This window comes from Erithacus rubecula (assembly GCF_903797595.1).
Source record: "Erithacus rubecula genome assembly, chromosome: 15".
Classification (NCBI taxonomy): Eukaryota; Metazoa; Chordata; class Aves; order Passeriformes; family Muscicapidae; genus Erithacus; species Erithacus rubecula.
Window position 1 is genome coordinate 17,253,467 of NC_136667.1, and position 27,242 is coordinate 17,280,708.

The window sequence follows — 27,242 nt, forward strand, 5'->3', positions numbered from 1 at the left end:
ACGGGTTGGATCATGGAATTATTTTGGTTGGAAAATGATCTTTGGTTAAGATCTTCGAGTCCAGCTGTTCCTCCAGCACTGCCTAGGCCACCTCTGACCCCGTGTCCCCAAGTGCCACATCCACATGGCTTTAAATCCCTCCAGGCATGGAGACTCCCCCACTGCCTGGGCAGCTGTGCCAGGGCTGCACAAACCCTTTGGGGGAAGAAGATTTCCCTGTTATCCATTCTAAACCTCCCCAGGCACATCTTGAGGGCAGGGATGTCCTGCTACTGCCTTTTATTTTCCTGTGAAGAAATCAGGTTTGAGCATTGCACAGGTAATGGAGGAAAACCACCCAGTTTTGTCCTTTCTTGCTGTCTCATCCATGTCTGTGACCTGTGAGGTTCTTCCCATACCAGCCATGATTCCAGAGCATTAAATAGGGTTTTTTTGCTGCAGGTACTCATGCTGCACTGGGGAATGCAGCTGGGGTTGCATTTTCTGTATGGTTAAAGAGGTTCCTGCACAGGCTTTAGGACTTATAAAGCTTTTTGCTGAGAATTTGCTGTGCAGGGCAGAGGGACACAGACACCAAATGCTGCCTCCAGTCTCCCTTGAAGTCTGGGCAGAGGTCATGTTTACTGTTGGTTTTTTTTAAATTTTGGTTTATTTTTTCATGTCTGCCCTTTTTTTCCTCCTCTAACCTGAAGTCTTGTGCTTGCTTAGTTCCCCTGCTGGCCACCTTTAAATCAACCAGAGAACAATGCTTTGACTTTTCATTTATTCTTCCTGTGTCAACTTCTTTGCTTGAAGCCTCTCAGTAACCAAGGGGTTAAACAGCATCCTCATGGTTCTTCCAGTTACCCCATCAGGACTGTTTAAAAATTAGCTTCTCCCCACTTACTGCACTATAATTAGGATACAGGAGTTGTGGGGAATGATTTCACAAAGTGACTTGGTGTACTCGCCCGTGCACCCCAGGGAGCCAGGCAATTATGCATACATAATTCCACTCTTTGAATATTTTCTCTTTCTCTGCATAATTTCTCTCTATTCATCTTTCCAGTGTCCTTCTGAGATAAACTTAGAAGTCTCAGCTTTCAGAATTTAAAAAAAGCTCCTGTGCCTGCATGTGCACTATTTGCATTTAAGCCAGCAGCCGTTCTTGGGTGGGGAGAGGAGGGCAGGGAGCCCAGGGAGGGAGGCAGGAGAAACCCTCCAGTGCTTCTGGGGAAGGATCACAGGGAGATTGGGAATCACAGAAAAGGGTTCAGGGTGGAAAAACCCTCTGAGAATGAGTCCAGCCACTCCCTCAGCACTGCCAAGGCCACCCCTGAGCCATGTCCCCAAGTGCCACATCCACATGGTTTTAAATCCCTCCAGGGATGGGCACTCCTGCACTGCCCTGGGCAGCTGGGCCAGGGCTGCACAAACCCTTTGGGCAAAGAAATTTCTCCTAAAATCCAATGTAAACCTCAACAAAAGGTGGAGTGTGCTTTGAGTAACCCAATGTAGTGGAAGGTGCCCCTGCTCACAGCTGGGGCTTGGTTGGGATGGTTTTTGGGAGGTTCCCTCCAGGGATATTTTGGAGGTGCCCCTTTCAAGGGGTGTGTTTTGGTTCTCATGCCCTGTGTGTGCTGTTCTCAGGGAATTCTTGGTGCCTGGCAGGGAAGCACAAGTGACTGCAGCATCTTTCCCCTGCTCAGCCAGTTCATCTCTATAAACTTGCTGTTGACATGATGTAATTTCTCCTGGTTGCAGTGCAGCTGTAGAGCAGCAAAGTTGTGATAAAAGACAACTTGTTGAAGGGATTCTTTGTCATACTCATGATTCATCTACAATTCCTTTTTTTCCCTGGCCAGGAGTGTGGTGGTGCTTTGCAATTATCCCTGCATGTGATGCCTGTTCCTTCTTTTTTCCCCCCTGTTCTTTCTTCCTGATTCAAGTTCCCCATTCATTCTCTCTTCCTTTTAGCTTCTTCTCCCTTTTCTTTATTTTATCCATCACCTTCTCAAGGCACTGAGGCTGTAAGTGCTTTACTGTGGTCTGAGGAAAAGCTCCTGTTCTACTTCCCAAAGAAAGCTCATTGTGTAGTGCCATGAAAAATGGTTTAAACATCACAAGGGAATAAAGGCACCACGTTTCTCTGAAAGTTTTTCTTTTCTTTTCCTTTTCTGTTTTTTATTTTTTTAAGGAATAATACATAAGCTGCTAGGAGAGGGCAGAAATGTCTCCTGCTTCTCTCTGGTTGTGCCTGTCAGGATGTGAAATTCTAAGGAAACCTGTGTTTTTCATGGGACCTTGAAAGCTGGACACCCCAGCTCCAAACCTTTGCTGTTCTCAGTGTTATCCTCATAAGCCTCACAAAAAAAAAAAAAAAAAAAAAATCCTCAGATTGTTCCCAAACAGCACAGAATCAAAGCTTACAAGGCAGTAGTGTAATTACTTGCTTTCTTTTTTGGTGCCACTTTATTGCCATCTTATGTAAGACACTCCAGCACGTTCAAAGGGGCTTTTTAGCAGTGAGAGCTCAGTGATTCCTCTCTCAGCAGAGTTCTGGGGCTGCCTGGATGGGTTTGGATCCTGGCTCCAGTTCTGCAAGCAGGCAGAGGCCCTGGATGAGCCAGAGCATCCCTGTTGGACCAGCCCTGCTGGATCCTCTCAGCCCCCCAGCCCCTGGTACACACTGGACCCATCTCACCCCTGGGCACCTCCATCCCTTCCTGGCCAAAAAAGGCTTTGAGGCACCATTTCAAATTTATTTAGTTACTTAATCAGTTGTGGGCACAGGGCTTTTAAAATTAAAATGATTTCAAATATTCTATTCTACATATATTTATTTATTTTGCATTTTATATATAGTACACACCATATTACATATTTATTTTTATTATGTATTTTTGTATCTCTGCTCAGCATGGCCACTATGGCATCACACTCTTTATATAAAATTAAATACACTTCTCTTTTCACCACTGATGGATGTGGACAGTGAATATCCACCTGTCCCACTTGCAAGCTTGGTTACTTTTCCAGAGATTTCTTTCCCACTTTGAGGGAGCTGGGGAAGGGGCTGAGCCTGGGGAAAAGGAGGCTCAGGAGGGACGTTATTGCCCTGACAGGAGGGGCTGGGCTCTGCTCCCAGGGAACAGGACAGGAGGAGAGGAAACACCCTCAAGGGGTGCCAGAGCAGGTTTAGATTGGGAATTAAGGAAAATTTCTTCATGGAAAAAAATTGGTATGAGCTGTCCAGGGCAGTGGTGGAATCATTGCCCTGAAGGGATGTTAAATTTGTGTGGATGTGGCACTTGGGGACATGGGGCAGGGGTGGCCTTGGCAGTGGTGTGGGAATGGTTGGACTCCAAGTTCTTAGAGGGCTTTTCCTTCCCAAGTGATTCCATGGTTTTATGGCTTCAAACAATGATGTAAATTTGGTGCAGCTTAAACACAGACGAGGGAAGTTCAAACAGAATAGCTCTTTAATTGAAGCTAATAAAGAGGAAATGTTTATTTTGCTCATATCTGTGTTGTGCTTTTCTTAATCCTGAAGCTGCACCTAATCCACTTGTGTTTCCATGTGAATATTTATTCCTATTTCTCTTTGTGCTCTGCTTCCCCAAAACACAGGCAGGGTGCAAGGGTGGGAATGTTCCTGCCTAGCAAAGCCACTTTTGTGGAGTGAAGTGCAAATGTTGTTTTGTTTCCAGTAGTGCTGCAGCCAGTGGTGATTGTTTTAGTAATGGCACCCAGAAGGAAAGTCACCCTTGGTCTGTGTGGTGTGTAAGTGTCAGATTTAAAGCTAGCAGTAGGAAACTGGGGGGGGAAGTTTTGGAGAGTTTGTGGCTTGGTAGGGAGGAAATCCAGGGTGGATTTCTCAGCATCTCTGTCAGCAGCCCATGGAACAGACACTGCCCAGGAGCCAGAGTTGTTGTTATCATCTAAACTACAGAGACACCATGAGCAGAATTTCTGTGATTTCTCCAGCAGGACTCTGGGGCTGCCTTTGTAGAGCTGAGACCTGGTGAAAAACTGTTTTAGAAAAACAGGGCCAAGCAGCTGAAATTGGGGCTTGGAGACCCTGGAGAAGAAGGTTTGGAGAGGGGAAGCCCCACCTTTGGCAGGGGAGGTGCTGGGGACAGGGACAGTGTCCAGGCTGGTGACACACGTGTGGCTCACGTGCTGGAGCTGCTCTGGCCAGGCTTGCCCACAATTGCCAATCTGGGCTCCACAGAATATTTTGGAAGCTGCATCTTGGCAAGCAAGGGCTGGTGACAGATGCTCACTCTTTGTTTTTCCCGGGATAAATACAGTCAGGCTTTTGGATGGTGTTATTATTAGCATTGGTGTTCCAGGCTTCTCAGGACAAAGGGCCTCTGCCCCTGGACAAGAAAGACATGGAGGGGCTGGAGAGAAGGGAACAGAGCTGGGGAAGGGGCTGGAGCACCAGGAGAGGCTGAGGGAGGTGGGAAAGGGGCTCAGCCTGGAGAAAAGGGGGATCAGGGGGGTCCTTGTGGCTCTGCACAACTCCCTGACGGGAGGGGACAACCAGGGGGATTTGGGATCTTATCCCAAGGAACAGGGACAGGAGGAGAGGGAACAGCTCAGGCTGGGCCAGGGGAGGCTCAGGTTGGATATTGGAAAAAATTTCATCACTGGAAGAGTGATTAATCATTGGAACAGGGCAGTGGTGGAGTCACCATCCCAAAAAGTGTGCAAAAACCAAGTGTTCATGGCACTTCATTATATTCTTTATTTGTCATGGTGGTGTCCAGGACTTGGTGATCTTGCAGGTCATTTTCCAACCTTGCTGATCCCCTTGGAGGTCATTTTCCAACCTTGATGATCCTGTGTGGTTCTCCTCTGGTTTCTCCATTGGTCCAACCCCAGATTCCAGACTGGCAGCTCTTGGGCTTCCTCCAAGCCCTTGTGTTCCTCCTGCTTTTTCCCAGTGGCACAGATTCCCAGGGGCTTGGAAGGATTTTCAGCATTTTCTGTGACAGCACTGTCACCCACAGGAGAGGTGCCATTCCAGCCCTTCCTCCCCAGCCTACCTGGCACAGGGAAATCCTCTTCCCAACATTCCTGCCTGTACCAGCAGCTCCACGTGGGGCTGTGTGTGGCAGGAATAGAATTGCACATTGTGCTTTCATTATCTGAACCTGCAGGACCTATTTGTGCCTCTCCTGGAGGCAGGAGCAGGATGTTTGTCTGCTCACCTTGTTTGCTTCCCCTGGAACTGACACAGGATTTAAATAGAGTGTTCTCCCTTCCCTATCCAGGCATTTTTTCCCTTTGGTGTTACTCTCCTCCTCCTCCTCCTCATGTTTTCCCTGCCTCTGTTGTTCTCTGGCACAAATTAGAGTGTGACATTTTCACAGCAGGGATGAAATGGCTCCTGTGGGGCTCTGAGCATTGCAGGATCCTGCCCAGGGTACAACAGGGATGGCAGGGATCTGGCAAGCTGAGATGGTCACAGGAGGCTGTTCTGTTAAACCTGGATTAACAGGTGAGATTGAGTAATTAACAGCACCATGAGAGCATCAAAAGGTTGTTGCTTTGGGTCCTGAAATGCTGTTTGAGTGGAGTCATCCTTGCTGGAGTTGCTGATGTGACACAGCACAGGAATCCCACCTGCTCAGCCAGCACCTGGCTGGAAAACTCCAGCTCAGAGGGTGTTAGTGGATATTTGACCTCTCCTTTGCCCAGGACAGCCTTCTGCTGCCCACAGCAGTTGTGGGGCAGGGATGGATGGCAGGAGGGGAGGACAAGAGGCAGAGTTTGTCCTCTGGGCTTCCTGCTGCCTTTGGGAGAGCCTGGAGCTGTGGGAACACTGAGCCTGGAGGGGAGGAGGCTCCAGGGAGAGCTCAGAGCCCTTTCCAGGGACTAAAGGAGCTCCAGGAGAGACAAGGGATAGAGGGACAGGACACAGGGAATGGCTCCCACTGCAGAGGGCAGGGCTGGGTGGGATTTTGGGGAGAAATTCTTCCCTGTGAGGGTGATGAGGCCAGAGCAGCTGTGGCTGCCCCTGGATCCCTGGGAGTGTCCTTGGAACAACCTGGGATAGTGAAAGATGCCCCTGCCCATGACAGAGGTGCAACAGAATTATTTTTGAGGTCCCTTCCAGTTCATTCCAATAGAGGGAATTTCTCTTTTCCAACTGCATCAGTGGGATGTGGACACTGATATTTAGGATATGCCAAAGGCAGGCAGACCAGAATCCCTTTTTTTGTCACAATACTCTTTGATTAAGATCATTACAGCAACTGGGAGCAGCACTGCTGGTACAAGTGAGTTGGTATTTCTGTCTCACAGGCTGCAGCTCAGTGTTCAAGCTGTCAGCCCAGATGCAATTAAAAAAAAAAAAAAAGAAAAAAAAACACCAAAAAATAACAGAAAACCAAAAATTGTATTGAGCCATTTTAGGACTGTGGTTTTAAAAAGTAAATTCTAATTTGCTGGGGAATATTTTTATGGATTTGCATCTACATGTTGTAAGATTTTCAAGACAGATCTCTTGTACATCTTTGTTTTTTCTTTACTTTGTCATGTGAGAAGGTGCTCGTGCCTGTTAAAGGGACCTTTGATGGGGAATTGGTACCAAACACAACTGCTCTTTGCATGCTATTTGAAATCCAATTTAATTTGCCATTCAGAACTCTTTTTTGAACCTCTGTAAAAGAAGGAAACAATGCAGTGTCTTGTAGCTCTGCATTTCCAAGCAAATCAGCCATTTAATGCAATGGTGACATCATGCAGGTAAATCAGAGCACTGTGAATGTGTAAGGGTGGACTCAGGGAAGAATAACAGACTGGATAAATGGTAAAAGATAAAGGACATGGCGAATCCTTAAATGCTCAGAAATTGTGAGACTGGCTTAAACCATACGATTTAAAAAGTCAATTCTGATTTCTTTTATGTGTGTGCTGGGTTTTTTGAGCTTCTGGTTTTGACTTGGTTGATATTTCAAGGATTGCTTTGCAGTTTGCTGGGCCAGGCACAGGCTTTGGCTCAGGTGAGACTGGCAGGTCTCAGCCCCAGGAGCTCAAGCATTGGGAAAGACACCAAACAGTCAGAGCTGATCACACAGGGGGAGCTGGAAGCACTAAATTTAGATCATTTAAAACCCTTCCCCTCTGCAGCACTGCTGGATTGTTAACAGAGGTGAAAAATCCTTGGAAGTGCTTTGAGTTCCAAATGGATCACATCCTTTTAAATCCAAGCATAAATTCCATGGGGCTTCACCTCCCTCCCTCAATCAGACCCAAAGAGTGAGAGGAATGAGAGGAATGAGAGGAATGCTGTCATCTCCCTCCCCATCTCTCCAAAGAGCAGCTCTCAGGGATCTGCTAATGAAATCTTGGCAGATCCATGCCAGGAGAAGCAACACTGAGAGAAATCTGTGCTGGTAGACAGGGGAGTTGCAGCAGTGACCTGACACAACTGAGCTAATTCAACCCAGAGATCTGCTTGCTATTGAAAAAAAAAATATTCCTGGCTCCAAGAGAGGAGGGAGAAAAGCCTTTAGTGGGATGGAGTTGCAGCATCTGTGACACCTGCATTCAGTGCTGGGCACAGGGGATAATAGGAGAGGAGATTGTGCAGCAAAACACGTGTCATTTACCTGGGAATAAAGAGGTTTAATTTCTGAAAGGCTCTCAGCACATCTTGAAGTAAATGGGAGCCAAGGACATTTATCATCTGGCAGACTGAGGCAGGGACTGGATAAACCTTGCAGGGCTTGCACGTGGAAATTCCTGCCTATCCATGGGATGGTGGAGTGGGGAGGATTCCTGAGGGAGCCTGGCTGCAACAATGTGGGGCTGAAGGGTGGGTGGGGGGTTAAAATCATCACTGGGAGATGGTTTTGCCCAGTTCTCCCTGCCCTGGTGGGCTGTGCAGGTGTTTGAGTGGCAGCTCCCTGCTCAGGGATGTTGAGTGAGCATCCTCTGCACCCCCAGCCTGGCTCCTCTTCTCTGGACCACTTCAGGTACCAGAGCAGTTTGTGATGGGTTGTCTCCTCGATATTAAAGAAAAAAGGCCAGGAAATGTTTAATATTCTCAGTTTTTTAAGGTGTCTTCAGTTGATGTGAGACTTGGAAGTCTCCACCTTGAGCTGTGCTTTTCAGTTGCTCCCTTGCTTCCTTGGATCTGGGGTTTTTTCATAGAATCACAGAATTATTAAGGTTGGAAAGATCAAGGAGGAGTGAGCCCTGGCTGGGGTTGGGTGCAGAATCAGAGGATGCCTGGGTGTCTTGTCCCAGGGGATTCCCACCTCTTCCAAAACCCATTACACATAAGTGGGGTCTGTCATTTCTAGCAAGTTATTCCCAGACAAATAGCAGTGAAAATGTTTTATGGACTGAATCACTGAGTGGTTTAATTGCTTCTTTTCTACATGACTTAATTCTTGCCTGGGTAAGTCACTCCTGTGGCAAGACCTTTGTGTTTTTCAGATGAGGATGAACCCAAAGCAGAAGCCCTAAACCCATCCCATAAATTATTTTAAACCGGGGGTGAGGCAGGCTGCAGCTCTCAGCTTGCTGCTTGCCACTGGAAGAGCTCTGGTTTTCCTACACAGAATTCCATGGATTCTGTGGATTCATTCAGGCTGGAAAATCCCTCTGAGATTGCCAAGGTCCCCAGGTGCCAGATCCATGTGGCTTTTACATCCCTGCAGGAATGGGGACTCCATCAGGACAGTCTGTGCCAGGGCTGGACAGCCCTTTGGGTGAAGGAATTTCCCCAATTTCCCCCCTGAGTCTCTCCTCCTGTCCCTGTCCTTGGGAGCAGATCCCAAATCCCCCCAGCTGTCCCCTCCTATTAGGGAATTAGGGAGATCCAGAAGTAGCCTCTTTTTCTCCAGGCTGAGCCCCTTCTCCAGCTTCTTTCCCTTCTCTGGACTCACTCCAACCCCTTGAATGTTTTTAAATACTGACAAACCTGCAAATGAACCTCCCAGAGCAGAGCCCCAGCCCTCGGAAGCGGCGCCAGGGGCTGGCTGAGCTGACAGCTCCTGTTCTCACCCTGCCACTGACAGCTTCCACTCACTGTGCCCAGGCTAAATTGGCTCTTTGGAAGCCACTCCCATTTCTTGGGGTGCAGCTGAGCTCAGCACAGCCCATTTCTCAGCTCCTGCTCAGAGTTTTTTAGCAGGGACATGGTGTGGGTTTAGCAGACAGGTTGGGATTCTCCATCCCCATTAACCTCTCCAGCATGGCCAGCCAAAAGCCACAGCTTTGGATTGCTGCAGGCTCTGTCCTGCTGGGAGAGCAGCCTGTCCCCTGTGCTTTAAATATACTTGGACATGCCAATCCCCATTTTTAAGATGCAGGGTGGGAAAACAGACTCTGCCTGCAGCATCATTGGCGGCATCACCTCGCCAGGGTAATAAGCAGGAATCCTCTAAGTGACTTTAAGATGCTGTGTTAATGGCTTTTCCTTAAACAAGAGCCATGGGCACAGCTAGAGGAATGGTTTAGGACTTAATTTATGCTTTGCTCTGGGGTTTATTCAGTGGGTTTTTGTTGCTCTTGTCTCTCTTGCTGAGACAGAGGATGGGTATTTCACAGTGGCTGGTGTGAGGCTCCAGCTGCAGAGCTGCCTGCAATCCCCAGCACAGGGAGCTCCTGGAGCTGCTGGAGTGAGTCCAGAGGAGGTGATGGAAGTGATGTAACTCCTATCCTGTGAGGAAAGGCTCTAAGGGAGACCTTAGAGCACCTTCCAGTGCCTGAATGGGCTCTGGGACAGCTGGACAGGGTCTTGGGACATGGGTCTGCAGTGCCAGGACACAGGGAATGGCTTCCCACTGCAGAGGGCAGGGCTGGATGGGATATTGGGCAGGAATTCCTCCCTGTGAGGGTGGGCAGGCCCTGGCACAGGTGCCCAGAGCAGCTGTGGCTGCCCCTGGATCCTTGGCAGTGCCCAAGGCCAGGCTGGATGGGATTTGGAGCAGTCTGGGATGGTGGGAGGTGTCTCCCCATGGCAGGAGTGGAATGGGATGATCTTTAAGGTCCCTTCCAGCCCAAACCATTTTATTATTCTCTGAGTCTGTTTCAGTGTCTCCAGACCACTTTCCCATTCTTCATTCAGGAAAACATCTCCATGGCATCAGCAGAAAGGCTGCAGGGACAGTGCAGTCACTTCTTGTGACCACATCTCTGCCCACCACTCTCCATCCCACCATGGCCACCCTCCATGCTGGAGTGCACAATCTCCCATCTTCCTGCTGTATTTTTTTCAGCAAAGACAAGATCCGACCAATTCTTCTTTGGGATTTTACAGGTAGAGTTCACCAGAGGTCCAAGACCAGGAAAATATTTTGGTTCCTTCCTGTCCCTCCCACTTTCAGCCCTGCTTTCCCTGCAGCCTCTGTGCCCACCAGCTGCTCCTCCTGCCACTGCTCCCAGAGGCAGAATCCCTGATTTCCTGCACATCATTTGCTTTAACCAAGATACCTTTGAAAGAGTTTCTACAGACTGAATTTGTAATGCACATTTGGGAAGGTTTTTTTTTTCCCCACTGTTATCAGCTCTAATGAAATCCCAGGTCAGTTTTAGGCAGCCTGTTTTCTCTGTGATCTGGAGCTCTGCACTAATTTCCAGGAGTCTAAATCTTCCCAAATGAACTTTCTCATTTTGGGGTGGATGTGGCATTTCCCCAGCAGGGATCCCTGGGGTGAGCAAGCCCCAGGCTCTTCTCCCTGGGCAGCAGTTTCCCCATGAACCTTTTACCCTGACTTGGATTTTAAAAGTCTCTTGTGTGCTGTGAATTCCCACACTGGCTTTATGGTCAGAGGGATTTAGTTATTATTTCATTTTTATGCACACTTGTCACTCTTGCAGTGTTATCAAATCTTTCCATCAGCAAATTGTGGAATCACAGAGTGATTTGGGTTAGGAGGACTGTAAATCTCACTGGTTCCAAGCTCATCTGGTTCAGGTTGGACATGAAGAAAAAACTATTCACAGTCAAGGTAATGAGGAATTGGAAGGGGCTGCCCAGGGAAGTGGTGGAGTCCCCATCCCTGGAGGTGTTTATGGGAAGACTGGATGTGGCACTCATTTTGTTCATTTATGTACAGGACTCTGCTTTGTCCCTACACACCATCCCTGATGGTTAATTTGATTTAAATGAGGTTAAATAAAAACCTGCACAGCATGTTTTGCTGGACTTCCATCAAATTGCTCAACAATAGCAGCACTTAGGGTGTGTACAAATATGACTTTTCCACTCTCAGAGTGAAAGTAATTTATCAACAAGTGGTCCTTGTCCCTGTACAGTGCCAAGTCTTTGTGAAATCTACTTTTTAGAACAGGCTGTGGTTTATACAAAGTGTGTCTTCATTACACACAGGCTGTAGTTTTTAAATGTTAAGATGCAGAAGAATGAAAAGCAGGCATGCAGTTTGGAATAATTTTTGAAGGGGAAAGCTCTCCATTGTGCAGACACTCCTTGAAGTGAATAGATCTGCATTAAATGTGTTCTTGAACTTGGTGGTGGACTTTGATTCCATCCATTGTGGAGGATGTTTCACCAGTGTGAGGGAAATGATGGAAGGGGGAGCTGGGTGCTTTGTCCTTCCATCTCAACCTTGTGTTTGTCTTTGTTCCCCTTCCCTCTTTGGTGGTTATTTGGGGCAGTCAGTGGTGGGAACACCCTTCAGCACAGGGAAGGTTTTTAATCCTCATCTCCTGAGGAGCCATTCCCCCACACTTGCTGGTGTCTGTCCCACATAGGATGCAGCCCCTTCCCAAGCAGGATCCTGCCCTCTGCTCCACACACTGAATCCAAACAATCTGAATCCAAAGAGGCACAGCTTGGCTGACCCATGGCAGGACCAGCCTTGGGTCCATGACCCTGCTTGAAGGATGATTTTTGGCTTATCTGACTGAAAGTTTTAATTTTATCTCATTAGAAATCTGAAGTGATGAGTTGGAAATTAAGACAACCCAGTGTCACAGTCTCACTGTGTCTCCATGGTGGGAGATTCCTTGGCTTGGAGTGGGAGTTGATGCCCAAAGTTCTCCAGACCCTGGTGGGAGGTGCTGGGATCTGAGCTGGGGTGCAGCAGGGAGGGATCCATCCATCTTTATCTCAGAGATGGAGGCACAGACTCCTTGCAGGCTGTTAGACACAGAGGATGCTCCTGAGGCTCTGTTGGTTTAGAGCTGGGGGAAGGAGCTGAGCAGGGTTTGAGGTCAGACAGTGGCACCCACATGCTCAGGGCAGACCCTTCCCCACTTGTCACAAAGCTCTGTCTCCAGTAAAAGGGTTTAGAGGCAACTTGGCACAAGAGGAATTTTAAATCTTTTGTGTCTGTCAGTATTTCCTTGGAGAGATACCTTATTTTTCAGCTGGATGAATGGCCTTCCCCAGGTGTGGGTGACACTCAGCGTGTCAGAGCTGCAGTGTCACCCCTGTGTGCCAACGTGGGTGGCTTTGGGAAGGCACCTGCAGCCTGGGAAAGGCCATGGCCACCACAAAACCACTTGCTGTGCTGAAAACACTGAAACCCTAAGTGTTGTTACTGTAGAATTAATGCAAGCAGCCATCTGGAATCACTGCAGAGCAGGGAAAAGCTGGGAATGCTGCAGCATTCCAGGCAGGCACAGTGGTGCTCCAGAGCAGGCAGCCTCAGCTCAGCATTCCCTGGCTGATCTCAGCTTTGTGTCTCAGCCCTGGTGTTATTTTAATCCAGTTCCATGGCTGGAGCTGCTGTGATTAGCAGAGCAATTTGCAGCGCCTTCTTCAAAATTGCCAATCAGTTTGAGCCCAGAATAGACAGAAGCTGCTGCCCAAAAAAGCCCTGGGTGTTTGTGAGTGTGAGCAGGACAATGTGCAGGATCCCCAAGCTCCTCCTTGCACCCCTTCTCATTGCAGAGTGGACAGGAGTGTTGAGGCTGAAGGGGAACAAGGTGTTGCAGGATTTTGTTAAATCCTTTGGGGGTGAATTTCTCTCCTTGTGCTTCACATCCCCCCTTTATCCCAGCAGCAGGGCTGGATTTAGGAGGTTTAGAGGAGAGGTTTAGAAGAGGAGTGACCTTCTCCTCTTTCAGATGATAATTGTGCACCCTGGCCATCCACTGGCATTGACTTTGAGGGTGGAATTTTCTGGGTTTTGCCAGCTCAGGCCAACAGTGCTGGCAGCAGCTGCTGGACTGGAGCAGCACAGGGTACAGATGGCACTGTGCAGCCACATCCATGACACTCTTCCTCCCTGATGGTGTTTTACTGCCAAGCTCCATTTTCCTTTGTATTGCCCCTCTCCTTGCTGTTTGCAGGGTCAGGGAGGAATATCAGCCAATGATCTGTTGGGGTGTTGGAGATTTTGGGTTGGGGAGCTCTGGGGGCCCATCCATCACACCCATCTTTCCCTTGGAAACTGAGGGAGCTGCACTCACATTTAAGGGTGGTCATCCCTTCAATCTTGGATTGTGTTTGAGGGTCAGGGTGGCACAGAGGGGTGACAGAGGGGACATGAGCAAAACCCACCCAAGGGAAAAAACTTGAAGTGTGTCCTGTGTGTTTTGTGGTCTTGGTTTTCCAGGGGAATTAGTTCAGAAGCATGAATTCATCCCTCAGCTAGCATTAATTAATCTGTTTTCGGTTGGGTTTTGACTTTGTTGAGATCTTACTCTTTACAGTGGAAGGCTCAGAAGTGTAGCCAGAAATAAGATGGGATTTGAAGTGATATGAAATGTTTTTTAGCTTTGCCAAAGAGAAGCTGGGTTCTTTGTTTGGTTTCACTTTTCTTTGGCAGTTCCATCATTGCTCTCAATTTATCTGGGGCACTTTGGAACTGACAATGAAGTGTCCTTGAGAGGCTGGGAACACATCACTGCTGACTCCTGAGAAAGTTTTTTAAAAGCCAGGTTGTTTATTTTGAGGAAAAGCAACAAAACCCTTATTTTGTGTCAAGCAAAGCCCCTCAGCATGGGCTTGGCATGAGGAGGAGACAAAGAGAAGCCTGGAGCATCCAGCCAAGCTGAATTTCCCTCCTGTCACACCATCCCTTGCCTTGTGGGCACAGATTTGGATATGGGTTTTTTATTTTTGCTGAAGAATTGATCTCCTGGCTGCCCTGAGTGAGCAGGGCTGTGATGCATTAAGTGATGTCAGGCAGGGGATGTTTACCTATTTATCTTGGCTGCAGCAGTGCCGTAGTATTTTCTTCCTCTGTTCTCCAAGACTCATTAAATGTTACAAACACCAGCAAAGTCCTAATGAAACAATTGCATCCTCATGGCTTGATATGCAAAGTAACACCTCCAGCAAAGGCTGATAAATGCCTGTCTTTATGATTTTTTTTTCCCACTACGTTCACATGGAGGGGAAACATATTGACATCCTCTGCTCTGGAGCCAGCTTGGGAGAGCTGGGAGTGTTCACCTGAAGAGGAGAAGGATCCAGGGCTGAAAGGGGCTCCAGGAGAGCTGGAGAGAGACTGGGGACAAGGGATGGAGGGATAGGACACAGGGACATAGGGCAGGGATGGATGGGATACTGGGATGGAAGTGTTCCCTGGGAGGGTGGTGAGGGTCTGGGATGGAATTCCCAGAGAAACTGTGGCTGCCCCTGGAAGTGCCCAAGGCCAGGTGGGACAGGGCTTGGAGCAGCCTGGGATGGTGGGAGGTGTCCCTGCCATGGGCAATGAGCTGATCTTTATGATCCTTCCCAGCCCAAACCTCGATCTCTGCTCCCTGTGCCTGCCCAGTGCTGCAGGTGGGATTTGGGGCAGATCCCTGGCAGCCCCAGGTTGTTCTGTGTCCTGTCCCAGCCCAGGGGCTCCATCCCTGTTTGCTGGGGTGAGTGGCTGCTGCATTTGTGCCCTGTGTCCCTGTGAGGCTGTGCCAGGAGCACTCAGAGCTCCCAGAGCTGTGCAGTTAACTGGGGGGAGCCCAGCCTGGCTGATTGGTGTAGCAGGTTTGAATTCTGCACTGAATATGACTAATAATCCATGACCTGGCTGTGATTATGGATGAAAGAAAGCTGATGAAGAGACCCTGCAGTGGCACAGAAAGGAATTAGCCATTGTCTAAAGCTGGGGCAGTACCAGAGCATTTGGATTTCACATCTGAGATTCACGGGTGAATAATTCAGCACTTGGAAAAATGCTTCAGCCTCAGTGTGACATCTCCACATCTTCTTTCAGTGATATCCAAGACTTTAACTAAACATTGCTTCCCAGGGAGCTGGGGCAGCTGTCCAGATATTTTTCCTCTTAAATATCAGCATTCCAGATTGTTACCTGGATACGGATGGGGATTTGGACTGATATCTTAGGAGATGCAATCTCTCTTCATGTGGGATTTTGCCTTCAGAAATTGCAGAACCCAAAATCTTTCAAAGTAAAATTAAGAGGTGTGGCTTTAGATTTGTTATTTCCATCTAATTGTGTGATGTACTGTGGAGTGGGAACAGGGTTGTTTGGGAATTGTTCTCAAAGGCAAAATGTTGGATTTCTCAAAAGTGAAGAGGAAAGTGGAGGAAAAGAAGGTTGTATATAAAATTGCCTTGATGTTTTCTGTAACCCTAAAACTAAATCCAGTGCTAATAAATGTCTGCATTTGAGTGGAAAGGAAGAGCCATCCAGGAATGTAAGAGTTAAAGTGTTCCTACAACCTCAGCTCAGCTTCCTCCAGCGTATACATTAGTATAAGTCTTTAAATAAATGATCACATATTATTCCTCAAATAATTCATCCATTTTCTGAATTATTAGCTAAAAATGGATGGTATCTTATAATTGTCATCAATTCCAACTCCTTATTGGGCCTAATAAGTTCTTTTCTTGGTGTGATAAGTGTTTTATCATTTCCTTTTCTTACCTCCCCTGATTCTCTTTATAGTCAGAAACATTCACTCCTTTGGATGCACATCATGGGATGAAGTTGCTTTTTTACCTGTAAAATCTGTGGTCCAGCTGTGCCAGCTGTAGGAAACTAGTGAGGAAAATAAACTCAAGTCAGTGGGTGCTGCAGGTCATTTTTAGGCTCACCTTGGCAGGCAGAGCTGCTGCACCAAGGTGATCTCAGGGAAAAGTGATGGTGATGATGATGAGGATGTATTTAAGAGTAATTGTGTAATTAAAGGTCTTACAAGCAAAACAAAATGAGCAGAAGCAACCCCAGCTTTGTGCTCTGGAGCTGAAAGCACAGGCATTCCTTTCCAAGCACAAGGAATGTGCAGGAACTGCATGAAGTTGGAAGTTTAAAAAGGAAATGGTGTGGAAGGGCCCATCTGCCATCAGGGCAGTTATATGTACATGGAAAGGAAAAATCCTTCTGAAACTTGGGAGTTCTTCAGGAATATTCAAAGGATCTGGCTGGAAACTGGGAGAAATTGCCTAAGGGGATTTTGTCTTCCACATCCCTGTGGAACATCACCCTTTTGGGGGGGATTTCTCATTGTTGCCTCTTTTTTCTTTAGTTTCTTGAAGCTGATGGGCCAGGATTCAGCACATGGCATGGCCCTGCTCATGGGAACAAGATGAGCTTTGAAGTCCCTTCCAACCCAAACAATTCTGGGATTCTAGAACTTAATATTTAATTGGAATGGAATGGAATGGAATGGAATGGAATGGAATGGAATGTAAATAGAATAGAATAGAATAGAATAGAATAGAATAGAATAGAATAGAATAGAATAGAATAGAATAGAATAGAATAGAATAGAATAGAATAGATGATTTGGGATATAAGTATTATAAAGTTATTTTAAGATTATTTTATTTTTATATTAATTATTATCTTTAATTTACATTTTAATTTTATATGCATCTATATATTATACATATATATATAGTATACAGTTATATATAGATAATGATAGTGGTATTTCACAGTAATATTTCCATGTGTGTAAAATATGGAAGGAATGAGCCCTTCCTCCCCTTGCTGCAGCTTAATTCCTTCCTGTGCCTAAGCCAAGCACTCTGTTGTTTGGTTTCCTGTCTGTGCTTTTATGAAAATTATGTGTACTTTAGAAATTAACACTTTTTATCCAGAGTCCACACCAGCTAATTGCTAATAAGAGACAAACGAGATTTGTTAAAATTTCTTTTTCTCCTCTAAAATTTCTAATTTGAAGATATTAGAAAAGAGAAATGTTTACCCCACTAGGGTTACTGCAAATATCCTGATGAGTTTTCACATCCTCCTCTGGCACCAGCCTAATTACCCTCCTTAGTCCAAACTTTAATATATTACAAATTCATACAGAAAAAAAAAAAATAATTCCTCTTTTCTTTCTTCTGTTTTTTAAACCTGGAGTTCTTTTTTTTTTTTTTTTTTTTTTTTTTTTTTTTTTTTTTTTTTTTTAACAGGGAAAAGAAGAGAATATTTCTCATAGGGAAAGAAGCAATGGCAAAATTTAGGACTGAGACTTTTCTTCAGCATATCCCTGTGAAATCCAATTCTTTGTGTGCTGTCCTGGTTCTGCATCAATCCATATCTCTGAACAACATTTTTACACACAATTTTTCAGCTGAGTTATTTCATAATAAGTGTGTGAGGGACTCTGAAACATCCCTTTTCTTCATCAGCTTCTGCAATCTTAATGCACTTGACCTTGGCCTCTCCTGTTTCCTGATGAGGTTCACAGGAAGAGTTTGTTTTTCAGGCACTGGTTTGTCAATGGATCCATAAATATAGCAGCAGGAAGAGAATCTGGGGAATAAATTTGAATGGAGCAATTCTGCCCATCAAGAAATCTCCATCCCAAACTATTCTTTACTGGCTTTTGTTATTTTAGAGCAGACTGATGTGTAATTAGCTCTGGAGAGTCCTCGTGGTTTTGTGAGGTTAATACCCCACAATCCTGCTGAATTTTCAACCTTTGCAGATTTATGAGAGTTGGAGTTTTTTTAATCATTCCACTCTAATTTCCTCAGAAATCCAGGCCCTTAACATTCCTGATTTATCTTAACTTTATATCCAGAGATGGAGTGAAAACAATATGTTTGGAATACAGCTGCTTGTAAGGAGGAGAGACAAAAAGCAACATCACAGGCAGGATTTGGGCACCTTTGCTGCTTAAAGGGAGCTCTGAACAAAGATGGAGAGAGACTTTCCAGACAAGGAAAGGGAGATTAAACTGCCAGAGGGGAAATTCAGATTAGGAATGGGGAAAACCTCTGCTGGGAGAGGCATAGGCTGGATGGGGCTGGAACACCCTGGGATGGGGGAAAGTGTCCCTGTCCCCATGGCAGGGGGTGAGATGGGCTTTTGGGTCCTTCCCAATCCAATCCATGCTGTGATTCTATTAATTAGAAATGTTTTTACTTCTGGCCATCACAGCTAAACCAAAGTTTGTGTTCCTACTCATTTTCAGGAGATGAAAATCTCCCCCTCACTTGCCAGTGCTTTTCAAAACTATGCAGCTGCTGACACTAATTATTGCTTCATTTCCTTCCACTTCTATAAAATATGAGAGGATGACCAAAATAAAACCTCAGAGACTCTTCTTAATCATCCTCCCTTGCTCTTGGTAGGCAGGAATTCTCTTTATTCTTCTTGTCCTCAAAATGGGGTGCACTCATTGAAACCCTCATGAGCTCCACCTGGGTTCCTGCATCTCCTCATTATTCCCTGGGGAATATTTACCTGGCCCCATGTGCAAATTCATCCCACATTGGGTAAAAAAGGGATATTTAATTCTTCCTTGCTTGAATCATCAAGGTTTTCTCAGGTCGCTGTGGGGATGTGGAGCTGTGCTCATCTGAGGCCACCAACCTTTCTTTGTGATCCTTTTCCTTTCCATTTCCATTTTCTCCAGTCCTTTTTGCATTTCTTGCTTTGCATTTTGGAGCTCTCCCCTCTGGGGTTTGGCAGCTCTGCCTTCCCTAACCCAGGACAGTTTTCTGCTGAATTCCTGCACATTTCAGAGGTTCCCTCATGCATTTCAGCTCCTCCAGGATTTTAATTGCCACCTTTTTCCCTTTGTGATGAGCTGCTGCTCTTGATGTCTGAGAATACATTTACAGAGAAAGCTCCTTTGGTATTTAACTTTTGTGTGCTTTGTCAGCAAGGCTGTAATTTTGTTCACTTCCTTCCTTTTGCCTTAAAGTTGTTTGTGACAGGTCTTGAAACACTCACACCTTATGTCCTCCCAGAGTAAGGTCAGAAACTGTCATTTATATGAGAGCTGGCTTTAAATATCCTGTTCTTAAATCATATCTAGGGGTCTGCTGGAGTTGGGGCTTGGGCTCTGCAGTAATTGTTGCATCTGCTTTCAGCTGAGGAGAAGTGGAGGCTTGCTATGAATATTAACAACTCATCCATCCTTTACACCTTCTGGGAACACACCAGTTCTGAGATTGTTTCCTCTTTCTGTGGTTTTGGTGTTCTTCATTTTCTCTGCAAGCTCCTTTTTTTTTTTTTCATCAGCTTTATTTCCCCCTCTCGGATTTATTCCTAATTGGAGGCTTTTATCTGTATTTATACCTGAACCTATTCTCAGCTAAGCTTGGCTCTGTCAGGCCTTACCTTCTTGTGGGGTTTAGGATTTCTCACTGCTGGGATTGACCCACAAAACCCTTCTTTGTTTCCTATTTCTCCTTCACCTGGGCTTTTCTCCATCATTGATAGGAAAAGCCCAGGGAACTTTTGGGAGATGCAATTTCCTCGTGAGATTTTCTTGAGAAAAGAAACCAGAACCCCCAAGTCCAACATCCCTTTAGTGGGCTGGGGCAACATTTCATGGTGGGCAGAATGGGAGGATGATTTCACACTGTGCCTTTCCTTGGGAACTTCACCTTTCTCACCCTGTCACATCTGGAAACCTCAGGCACTCTGCATTGTTTTTCATGGGCATTTTCATTTTATCATGGGCAAAAATCTGAGACTCTTGGCCTAGGTTGAAATGTGAATTCATGGAAATAGAGCTTTACTCAGAGAGGTGCTGTTGGTATTAAAACACCACCCTCATGTGCTGGCATAAGAAAATTTTGAGCCCAGTTATGAAATTATAGTGGAAAAGCAAGGATCAAATGGCATCCCTGGAATAAAAATCATCAGGGAATTTCAGAATCTGGGAGGAACAACCAGCCTGGCATTGCTGTGGCTTCTGCTGCTGCCTCACCACAACTCCCCCATGGGGAATTCTGTCCTGTGTCCTGCTGTGGGACTAAAGAGGGGGAAAAATGGGGGGAAGAAACCCAACCAAGCAGAAAACACCTGGCTCTGGTGCTCTGCAGAGCTGCCTGTGACAGCAGAGCAGGAGGGGGGGTGATGTCCTTGTTGCTGGGGGAGCTCAGGGATGGAGCCTGGAGGGGGACAGAGGTGGGCTCAGCATTTTGGGGTCTGTTCCCAGCCAGTTGCTGCCCTGAGCTCTGCTCTGAGCTCCTGCAGGGCAGCAGAGGAGGTGAGGAGGAGCTGGGTGTGCTCAGCATCCCCATCCACTGGGAGGGCTCAATCCTCTCCCACTATTACTCCACTGACTGTAAATATCTCCGAGACATTTACATGGTATTTCTTTTTAACTATATAATGTTTTCATTCAAAAGTATCACAATTCTTAAAAGACCTGTCAGAGGCTCTGACATGTAATTAATTTCTCTAAAGCTCTTTTTTTGAAAGATACAACTGCATATATAGAACACCTGCACTTATTCACAATTCTGCAGGAAAAAAAGAAGCCACAGTTTCTTTTTCTCCTTCACTTTCTTCCCCCACTAATCCATAAAAAGATTCTGCTTCACTTTGGATACTCCCTCTCCATCTACCCTCACAAGCTACAGCACTGAGGATGTGGAAGCTGTGTGTGAATAGGATGTTGGGTTTTGTCTGGGTGTGGGTGACCTTTTGTTTAACTTTAATTCCAGAGCAGCCATCACCAGCTCAGAATCTCATCCACTCACAGAATTCCCATGTCTGCAGCTGGGCTTTCAGTCAGGCTCCTGGCCTGTTTCTTATTTTTGCCTTGTAGGTTTTTTTATCCCCTCCTCTGGCTGGGCAGAGAGTATTGAGCTCTGTGGTGTAATGGTGGTACCCAGGAAATAGGAATGAGGTGATGTTCAACCAGCAGTGGATATTGTGTTTATAGATTATAAAGATTGAAGTGGCCAAGCACTGGATTCTGTGGCAGTCATGACCAATTTGTTTGCTTTATCCCCTGTAAGTGCACCCAGGGCATCACTGAGACCATCCCTGGTTCTGCTGGGCAATGCCATGAGCCAAATCACTGCTGCTTCCCAAAAAGAGTCTGCAGGGAATCCTCAAAGGGAGGAAACCCCTTGGCACAGTTCCTCCTTGGGTTGGCATCTGGGGGGAAAAATTTTCTGTCTGACAAAGAAGCAAAACAACTTGTTGTTCTCTTTCTAGAGAGCAGCCATTGAGCAGCTGCTTCTTTTTATTTTTTCTTTTTTTTCTTTTTTTGGTTATATAAAAGGATGGCATTTCCCCTTTTGTCTGTGTAAAATCAATGTTGACAGGAACATCCTTAAATCCTAAAGTTTGGGTGGGCTTAAGTGACCAGCAGGTCCCTCATTTATGTGACTGGAGGTGAGAGAGGGACGTATCCAGGATTTTTAGCTTTGCAATTTGGGTGTTTCCTTCTCTGTTGAAGAGATCATTCTGGGATTCTGTGATTCTAGGAAGTACTGGAAGAAGAAATAATCTGTTTTACCCCAAGGAGCTGGGGAAGGGACATTCCAGCAGGACCTTGCTCTGTGTTGGGAGCAAAGGGAGCTGGTGGGGCCCCAACTGGGACTTTCCAACCACATTTGTCTCCACTCCAGCAACACCAACACCCATAAAACCTCTTGAGTGTCTCAGGAGGTTTTTTTGAAAGAGAACAAAAGCATCTTTTGGGTGTTTTGGTCCCCTGGGCTGAAGGCAGCAGGAGGTTTGTGGCAGAGGCTCCTTTGTGGTGCTGTGTTTGTGTTCTCCCAGATGTGTGAGCTGGTCACTCACAGCTTTTGTAGGGCCCTGTTAGCACTAGAAATAGGAAAACTGACAGGAATTGTGAGGAATGGGGAATTTTTAGAGGCAGGGTTTTTAGAGGCACTTGCATTATTTCACCTGACCTGAGCCCTGGGGCTGGCAGGGGTTTCTCCAGGTCACTGGGTGTTGCTGCCACAGCTCTGCATCCCCTCCTTCTGCCCATTAATTTGTCCATCTTGTGCTTAGAACTCGTTGGATTATTGTTCAGCTCCAGTGCTTGTTCCTCTTGCTTCTTCCCCTCCATCTCCAGTGCCTTTCTGTGGTGCCAGCTGTGATCTCAGCAGGCTGATGCCCCAAAGTCCATGGTGCCATCAGCAGAAGTGCTTCTGAATCCTTGCCTGTGACTGAAGGTGCTGTGCCTGTCCTTGAAGCACAGCCAGCCCTGCTGTGCTCCTCTTCCTCCTTCTCCTTCTCCTCCTCCTCCTCCTTCTCCTCCTCCTTCTCCTTCTCCTTCTCCTTCTCCTTCTCCTTCTCCTTCTCCTTCTCCTTCTCCTTCTCCTTCTCCTTCTCCTTCTCCTTCTCCGTCTCCTTCTCCTTCTCCTTCTCCTTCTCCTTCTCCTTCTCCTTCTCCTTCTCCTTCTCCTCAGGCCTGCAGTTCATCCCACCCCACAGCTTTTCCCATCACCTTCTTCCCCCCATCCTCTTCCTGCACCCACTCTGGCTCCAGTCAAGTTCATAAACCTCAAGCTGCTGTCTGATTTCCTTCCTGCCAGCTCTCCTAACAGCATGACCCCAGCCCTGCCTCTCTTCAGGGCTGAAATCTCCCTTCTGTCCCTTTGTCCCTCAGCCTGCAGATGACTCTTGTGTTCTGTGTTCTCCTGCTGCCCAGTGGATTCTCTGCACACCACCTTTACCCCCCAGACCTCTCCTGGTTTAGTTTTTCTTGCCTGGGACCCAGCTGTTCTTCTCCTCTTTGTCCTTCCTGTCCTGCATCACATCCAGCCCCTTTGTCAGCTTTTCTTTCCCACTTGCTGCTGTTTTTCTCTGTCCCCTTTTGGGGTCTCACCTTTCCTGGTCACTCTGGTCCCAAAGGTGACCTTGTTCAGCAGGTCTCAGCAAACTTGGATTGTCTTTCCCATCTGTAGTTCATCTCTGTCTGACCCTGGGAAAATCACCCACCTGGACCCTTCTCATTTCTTCCAGCTGGTTTCTGGAGCTCAGCTCTGCTCTCTGGCTCACTGCAGTCAAGGAAAGGAGTTGTCCCCAAGCACATCCCCTTTGTTGTGGCATTTCATTGTCTTCTCCAGCCTTTGGATCTCATCCACTGGGAGCATCCCTGGTGTGCTTCCCTCCCCCTTGGGCACACACATCCCAAAAAATCACACTACTGGGATTAAAGGTCTGTAAACTCTCCCTTTGTGCCCGTTTGCTTGGCTGCTCTTTGTGCTCATTGCCTGCCCCCCTGTCTGTTCCATGAGGTTGGCCCTTGAGTGTCCATCAGCATCAAGGAGAGATGGACTCCTCCTTCATGGATGGGGTTGGGACAGCCTGGGGCAGTGGAAGGTGGTGGCACTGGATGGATTTAATGTCCCTGTGACACCTCAGCCCCCTCCCCAGCAGCCACACATAGAGTGGAGCCAGGATGGTTCTATGGTCTCCTGAGACCCCTCTGGTTCTCCCAAGGCTGACAATATTTTATTAATATTTTCATTAATAGATATTCTAAAAACTTAATTCATTAATACTTTTGTTAATGAAGGCACATTTAACAGGCAGGAGATATTATCAAGATATTATTTATATATTATTACACAGAGCTGTAGCCTGTCAGTGGCAGATGCAGAGCACCTTCCACACTCATACATTAATCTCCTCCATGGAAAAATAACTCTGATCTCTGATCTCTGGCTTTTGGAGTCTCTCCTGCTCCAACATGTCAGCAGTGAAAGGCCACAGAGGAGGCTCAGGCTGTGGGGAGGGTGCTGGCAGAGGGGTCTTAAACCAGCAAACAGGCTGGAGCTGGAGAGCTTTGAGAGGGGGATTTGCATCAAAGGAAAACTCTTGGGGTTAGTTAAATATTCCTCTAAATATGCAAAGCAATGGAGTTACTGATGCTTGTTATTCTTATCTCCCTCTCAGTGTCACAACATCTTTAAGTTGGGTGAAGGTTTCACTTACTAAGGCAGTTGTAAAGATTTCACGTTAATTAAGAGGAATCCACTGCAAATCTGAATATGAATGAAGCTTGGCTGCTGAACCCCAGGGCAGTGAGTGCTCTGGAACAGCAGACACTGACAAATGGTGATGTGAAAAGTAAAAAGCCAAACAAAAAAAAAAAAACAAAAAACCAAAAACCCAGAAAAACACCTAAACCAATGCTACAATCTTAGTACCTGTTGTGTGAGAGAGAAAAAAATTGAGTTTGAGTTGCCAGAAGGGCATAAAATAGATTTTAACTTGAATTTGTAGTTAAAGAAGTGAAATTGTGTCAGTCAGGAGCGCTGATGGGGGTTCTCCAGTGCCACCCATGCCTGGGTTTCAGCCACATCACTCTTAGGCAGGGGGGGCTTTGAAGGGTGGGGGGACCTCAGTGGAGGAAGGGAGAGGATCTGGGCTGGATCCTCATCTCAGGTTCTTTGCTCTGGTGAAGCCCCAGCAGGGCCAGTCAGCCTCATCCCTCACTGGAGGGGCAGCTTCTCCCAGTGTGGACAGTCCCAGGGGTCTGGGGAGTGAGGCTTCTGAGGATGGAGCTCCCACAAAAATCTGCTTTTTGGGGAAGTTTTTCATTCCTGCCCGTGCTGGAGGGGCAGTGGCTGATAGCAGGGTGAGCAGCTCTCTCCAGTACTTTTATTTTTGTCCAGCTCCATCATAGAGTTGCTGTGGATGAACTGGGATGAATCTTCTCCATCTCTCCACTGACTGGACATGGCTAAAGTGCCTTTGCCCAGCAATTTGGGGTGATGTGGAGGCTCCTCTGCAGGACTTTGGGGAAGGAACTGCTGATACACAACATTTTCACCTCCTGCAAATACATAGGACTTGGCTTTTGGAGTGGAAAAGTGACAAGCTGAGAGCCTAAATAAATTGGATTTGTCCTCCTAAGGAGGATGCAGGCAGTGTGTGAGGCTGTGGGGGTGTTTCATTGTTGTTATTTTTTATTCATGGTTCCCTGAGCTGATCCTGGGGATTGCACTGACTCTGGTTGTGTTTCTGGAAATGTGCAGGTTGGCCAGATGCAGTGGGGCATGGAGTGAACAGAAAGAGGTTAAATTGATGGATGACCAACAAGAGCAGGATTGTGCCTCAGAAGACCAAGAAACTATCCTGATTAATGGGGTGAAAGAAAATGGTAAGGAACTTAATTATGGTACACGAGGGAGCAGTGACAACTTGGAAACCAACTTATTTTCCTAATTCCTTTTGTGCATTAATATTAGCAGTTTGTGGTATCTCTGCAAGGTGGAGCAGGGGAGTAAATGGGTGTTTTATCACAGGAATCCTTCCAGCCATAAATCTACACCTATTTAGGCCTTAACAAGAATTGCTTTTACCTGTGCATGGGCATGGCTGGAAATGTTTATGAGCTCATCCAGTTTAAATTTGAGATTTTAGTTTGGTTTCTTGGGGGAAAAAAATCATCCTGGGCTTTGTAGCCCCTCTATCTGTTGGGAATTTTTCCCTCTCTGAGCATTTTGATCCCTTTAATCAATATTAGCAAAATTTTTGCTGAAGGACACTTAGTCCCTGCAAATTGGGACAGAGATTGGGTAGGAGAAAGAAAGCAGGATTAGTGGGAAGGGAAGGTCGGATGTGTGAGCTGGTTCTTGCCTGTGTCCCATCACCCAGCACCTGGGATTCCCTGTCCTGTAATCCCTTTCCTGCACAGACAGCTGTTCCTGGGAGCCACCAGCACAGGTGGGGAAGGATCAACCCCTTGCAGCAGCCTCCCAAAATTGTCTGTACCTATTTCATCAATTCTCTATTTGCTTTCAGAATAGCTAATTATGAGTAGCAGTGCTCAGCTGTTTGAAACCCTGATTGAAATAAATAAGGCTCTGAGCATTTTCTGAGGTCATTTGGACTGTAATCTCTGGCCACAGTAAATGCAGAGGGGAGGCAGAGCCTGATGCTTTCATTCTTCAGTGTGTTTCATGTTTAATTTCATGCCTTTTTACATTTTGTATTGGCCCATAAATCTTTAGATAGATAGATGGATTTTATTTATATATAAATTTGATCCTGTTAGATATCAAGGGCTTGGTCCTCTGACATATGTTCAGATCTTTCTGTCGGCTCTAAACAAGGTGGGAGAGACAAATGTTCTTTACCAAACCCTTGGAGCAATTCCAGCCCCGAGGACCCCAGAGCTCAGGCTGGTGGCAGGTGAGGCACATGCTGACAGTCCCCCTGGGATGTAATTTGGGAGGTCTCTGTCCCTGTCAGCCCATCCCCTTCCTGCCTCCACAGGGTGAAGCTGCAGCTGCTGGAGCTGCAAAGGGATTGTGGCCATGGTCCCTTTTTCTGGTCCAGTGGGCAACAAAATCTGTGCTGTCCTGAGCAGTGAGGAGGGGATTTCTAGAACCTCTCACCACTTCCATGGAATTCAATCAAACAGCTTAAAAAGTGCTTTAATTAGCCATAACACTATAGAGTGCTTTAGGTGAGAAGAGACCTTAAAGCCCATCCAGTGCCACCCCTGCCATGGCAGGGACACCTTCCACTGTCCCAACTTGCTCCAAGCTCCATCCAACCTTGGACACTCCCAGGGATCCAGGAGCAGCCACAGCTTCTCTGGGCACCACTTGGAGCCAGCAATTCCTTCCCCATATCCCACCCCAGCCTCCCCTCTGTCAGTTGAATCTTTCAGTTTGAGCACTGAAGAGTGGCAGTTGCTGCTGGATCCATGGCCAGGAGCTCTGGAGCTGCCACCTGCCCTTGCCTATGTGCTGAGTGAAACTGGGAAAAGAAACTGGTTTTGCTTCTCCAGCATTTTCTGTGTGACCTGTATTCCCTTGGAGCATCAGCTGAACACGAGCCTGATTTTTGGCTGATACAGAGCCCCAGAAAATCAGGTTTTGGCATTTGTATTTCACCAGAGTTAAGTTCACTCACAAGTATAAACCTAAAGAAATACCCAGAGACAGTTTATTTTATATAATAGCAGCTTTGCCTATTGAGTGCAGCTTTTGAGATTGAATTTCAGCTTTCTGCCTCCCCCTTCTTTGAGTCTTACAGCATTCACAGACATTCTTCTTTTATCCTCAAATTTTCCATGCTTCCTGTCAGCTCCAAGCTGATTTTTATTTTATTTTACTTCTGAAGTGGAACTGCAGTGGTTAATTTGTTTTGGTGCTTAAGGAAAAAGATACCACCTCTGCA

General features: G+C 46.6%; 1 protein-coding gene across 1 annotated transcript in view; it reads left to right on the forward strand.

Moving 5' to 3' along the window:
• NEXMIF (neurite extension and migration factor) overlaps positions 1-27,242 on the forward strand; it is a 149,073-nt gene that overhangs the window by 114,401 nt on the left and 7,430 nt on the right. Inside the window, 1 exon segment of the mRNA XM_079318946.1 lies at positions 25,088-25,212. Within this exon segment, the coding sequence (XP_079175072.1) occupies positions 25,137-25,212 (76 nt within the window). The 5' untranslated portion in view covers positions 25,088-25,136.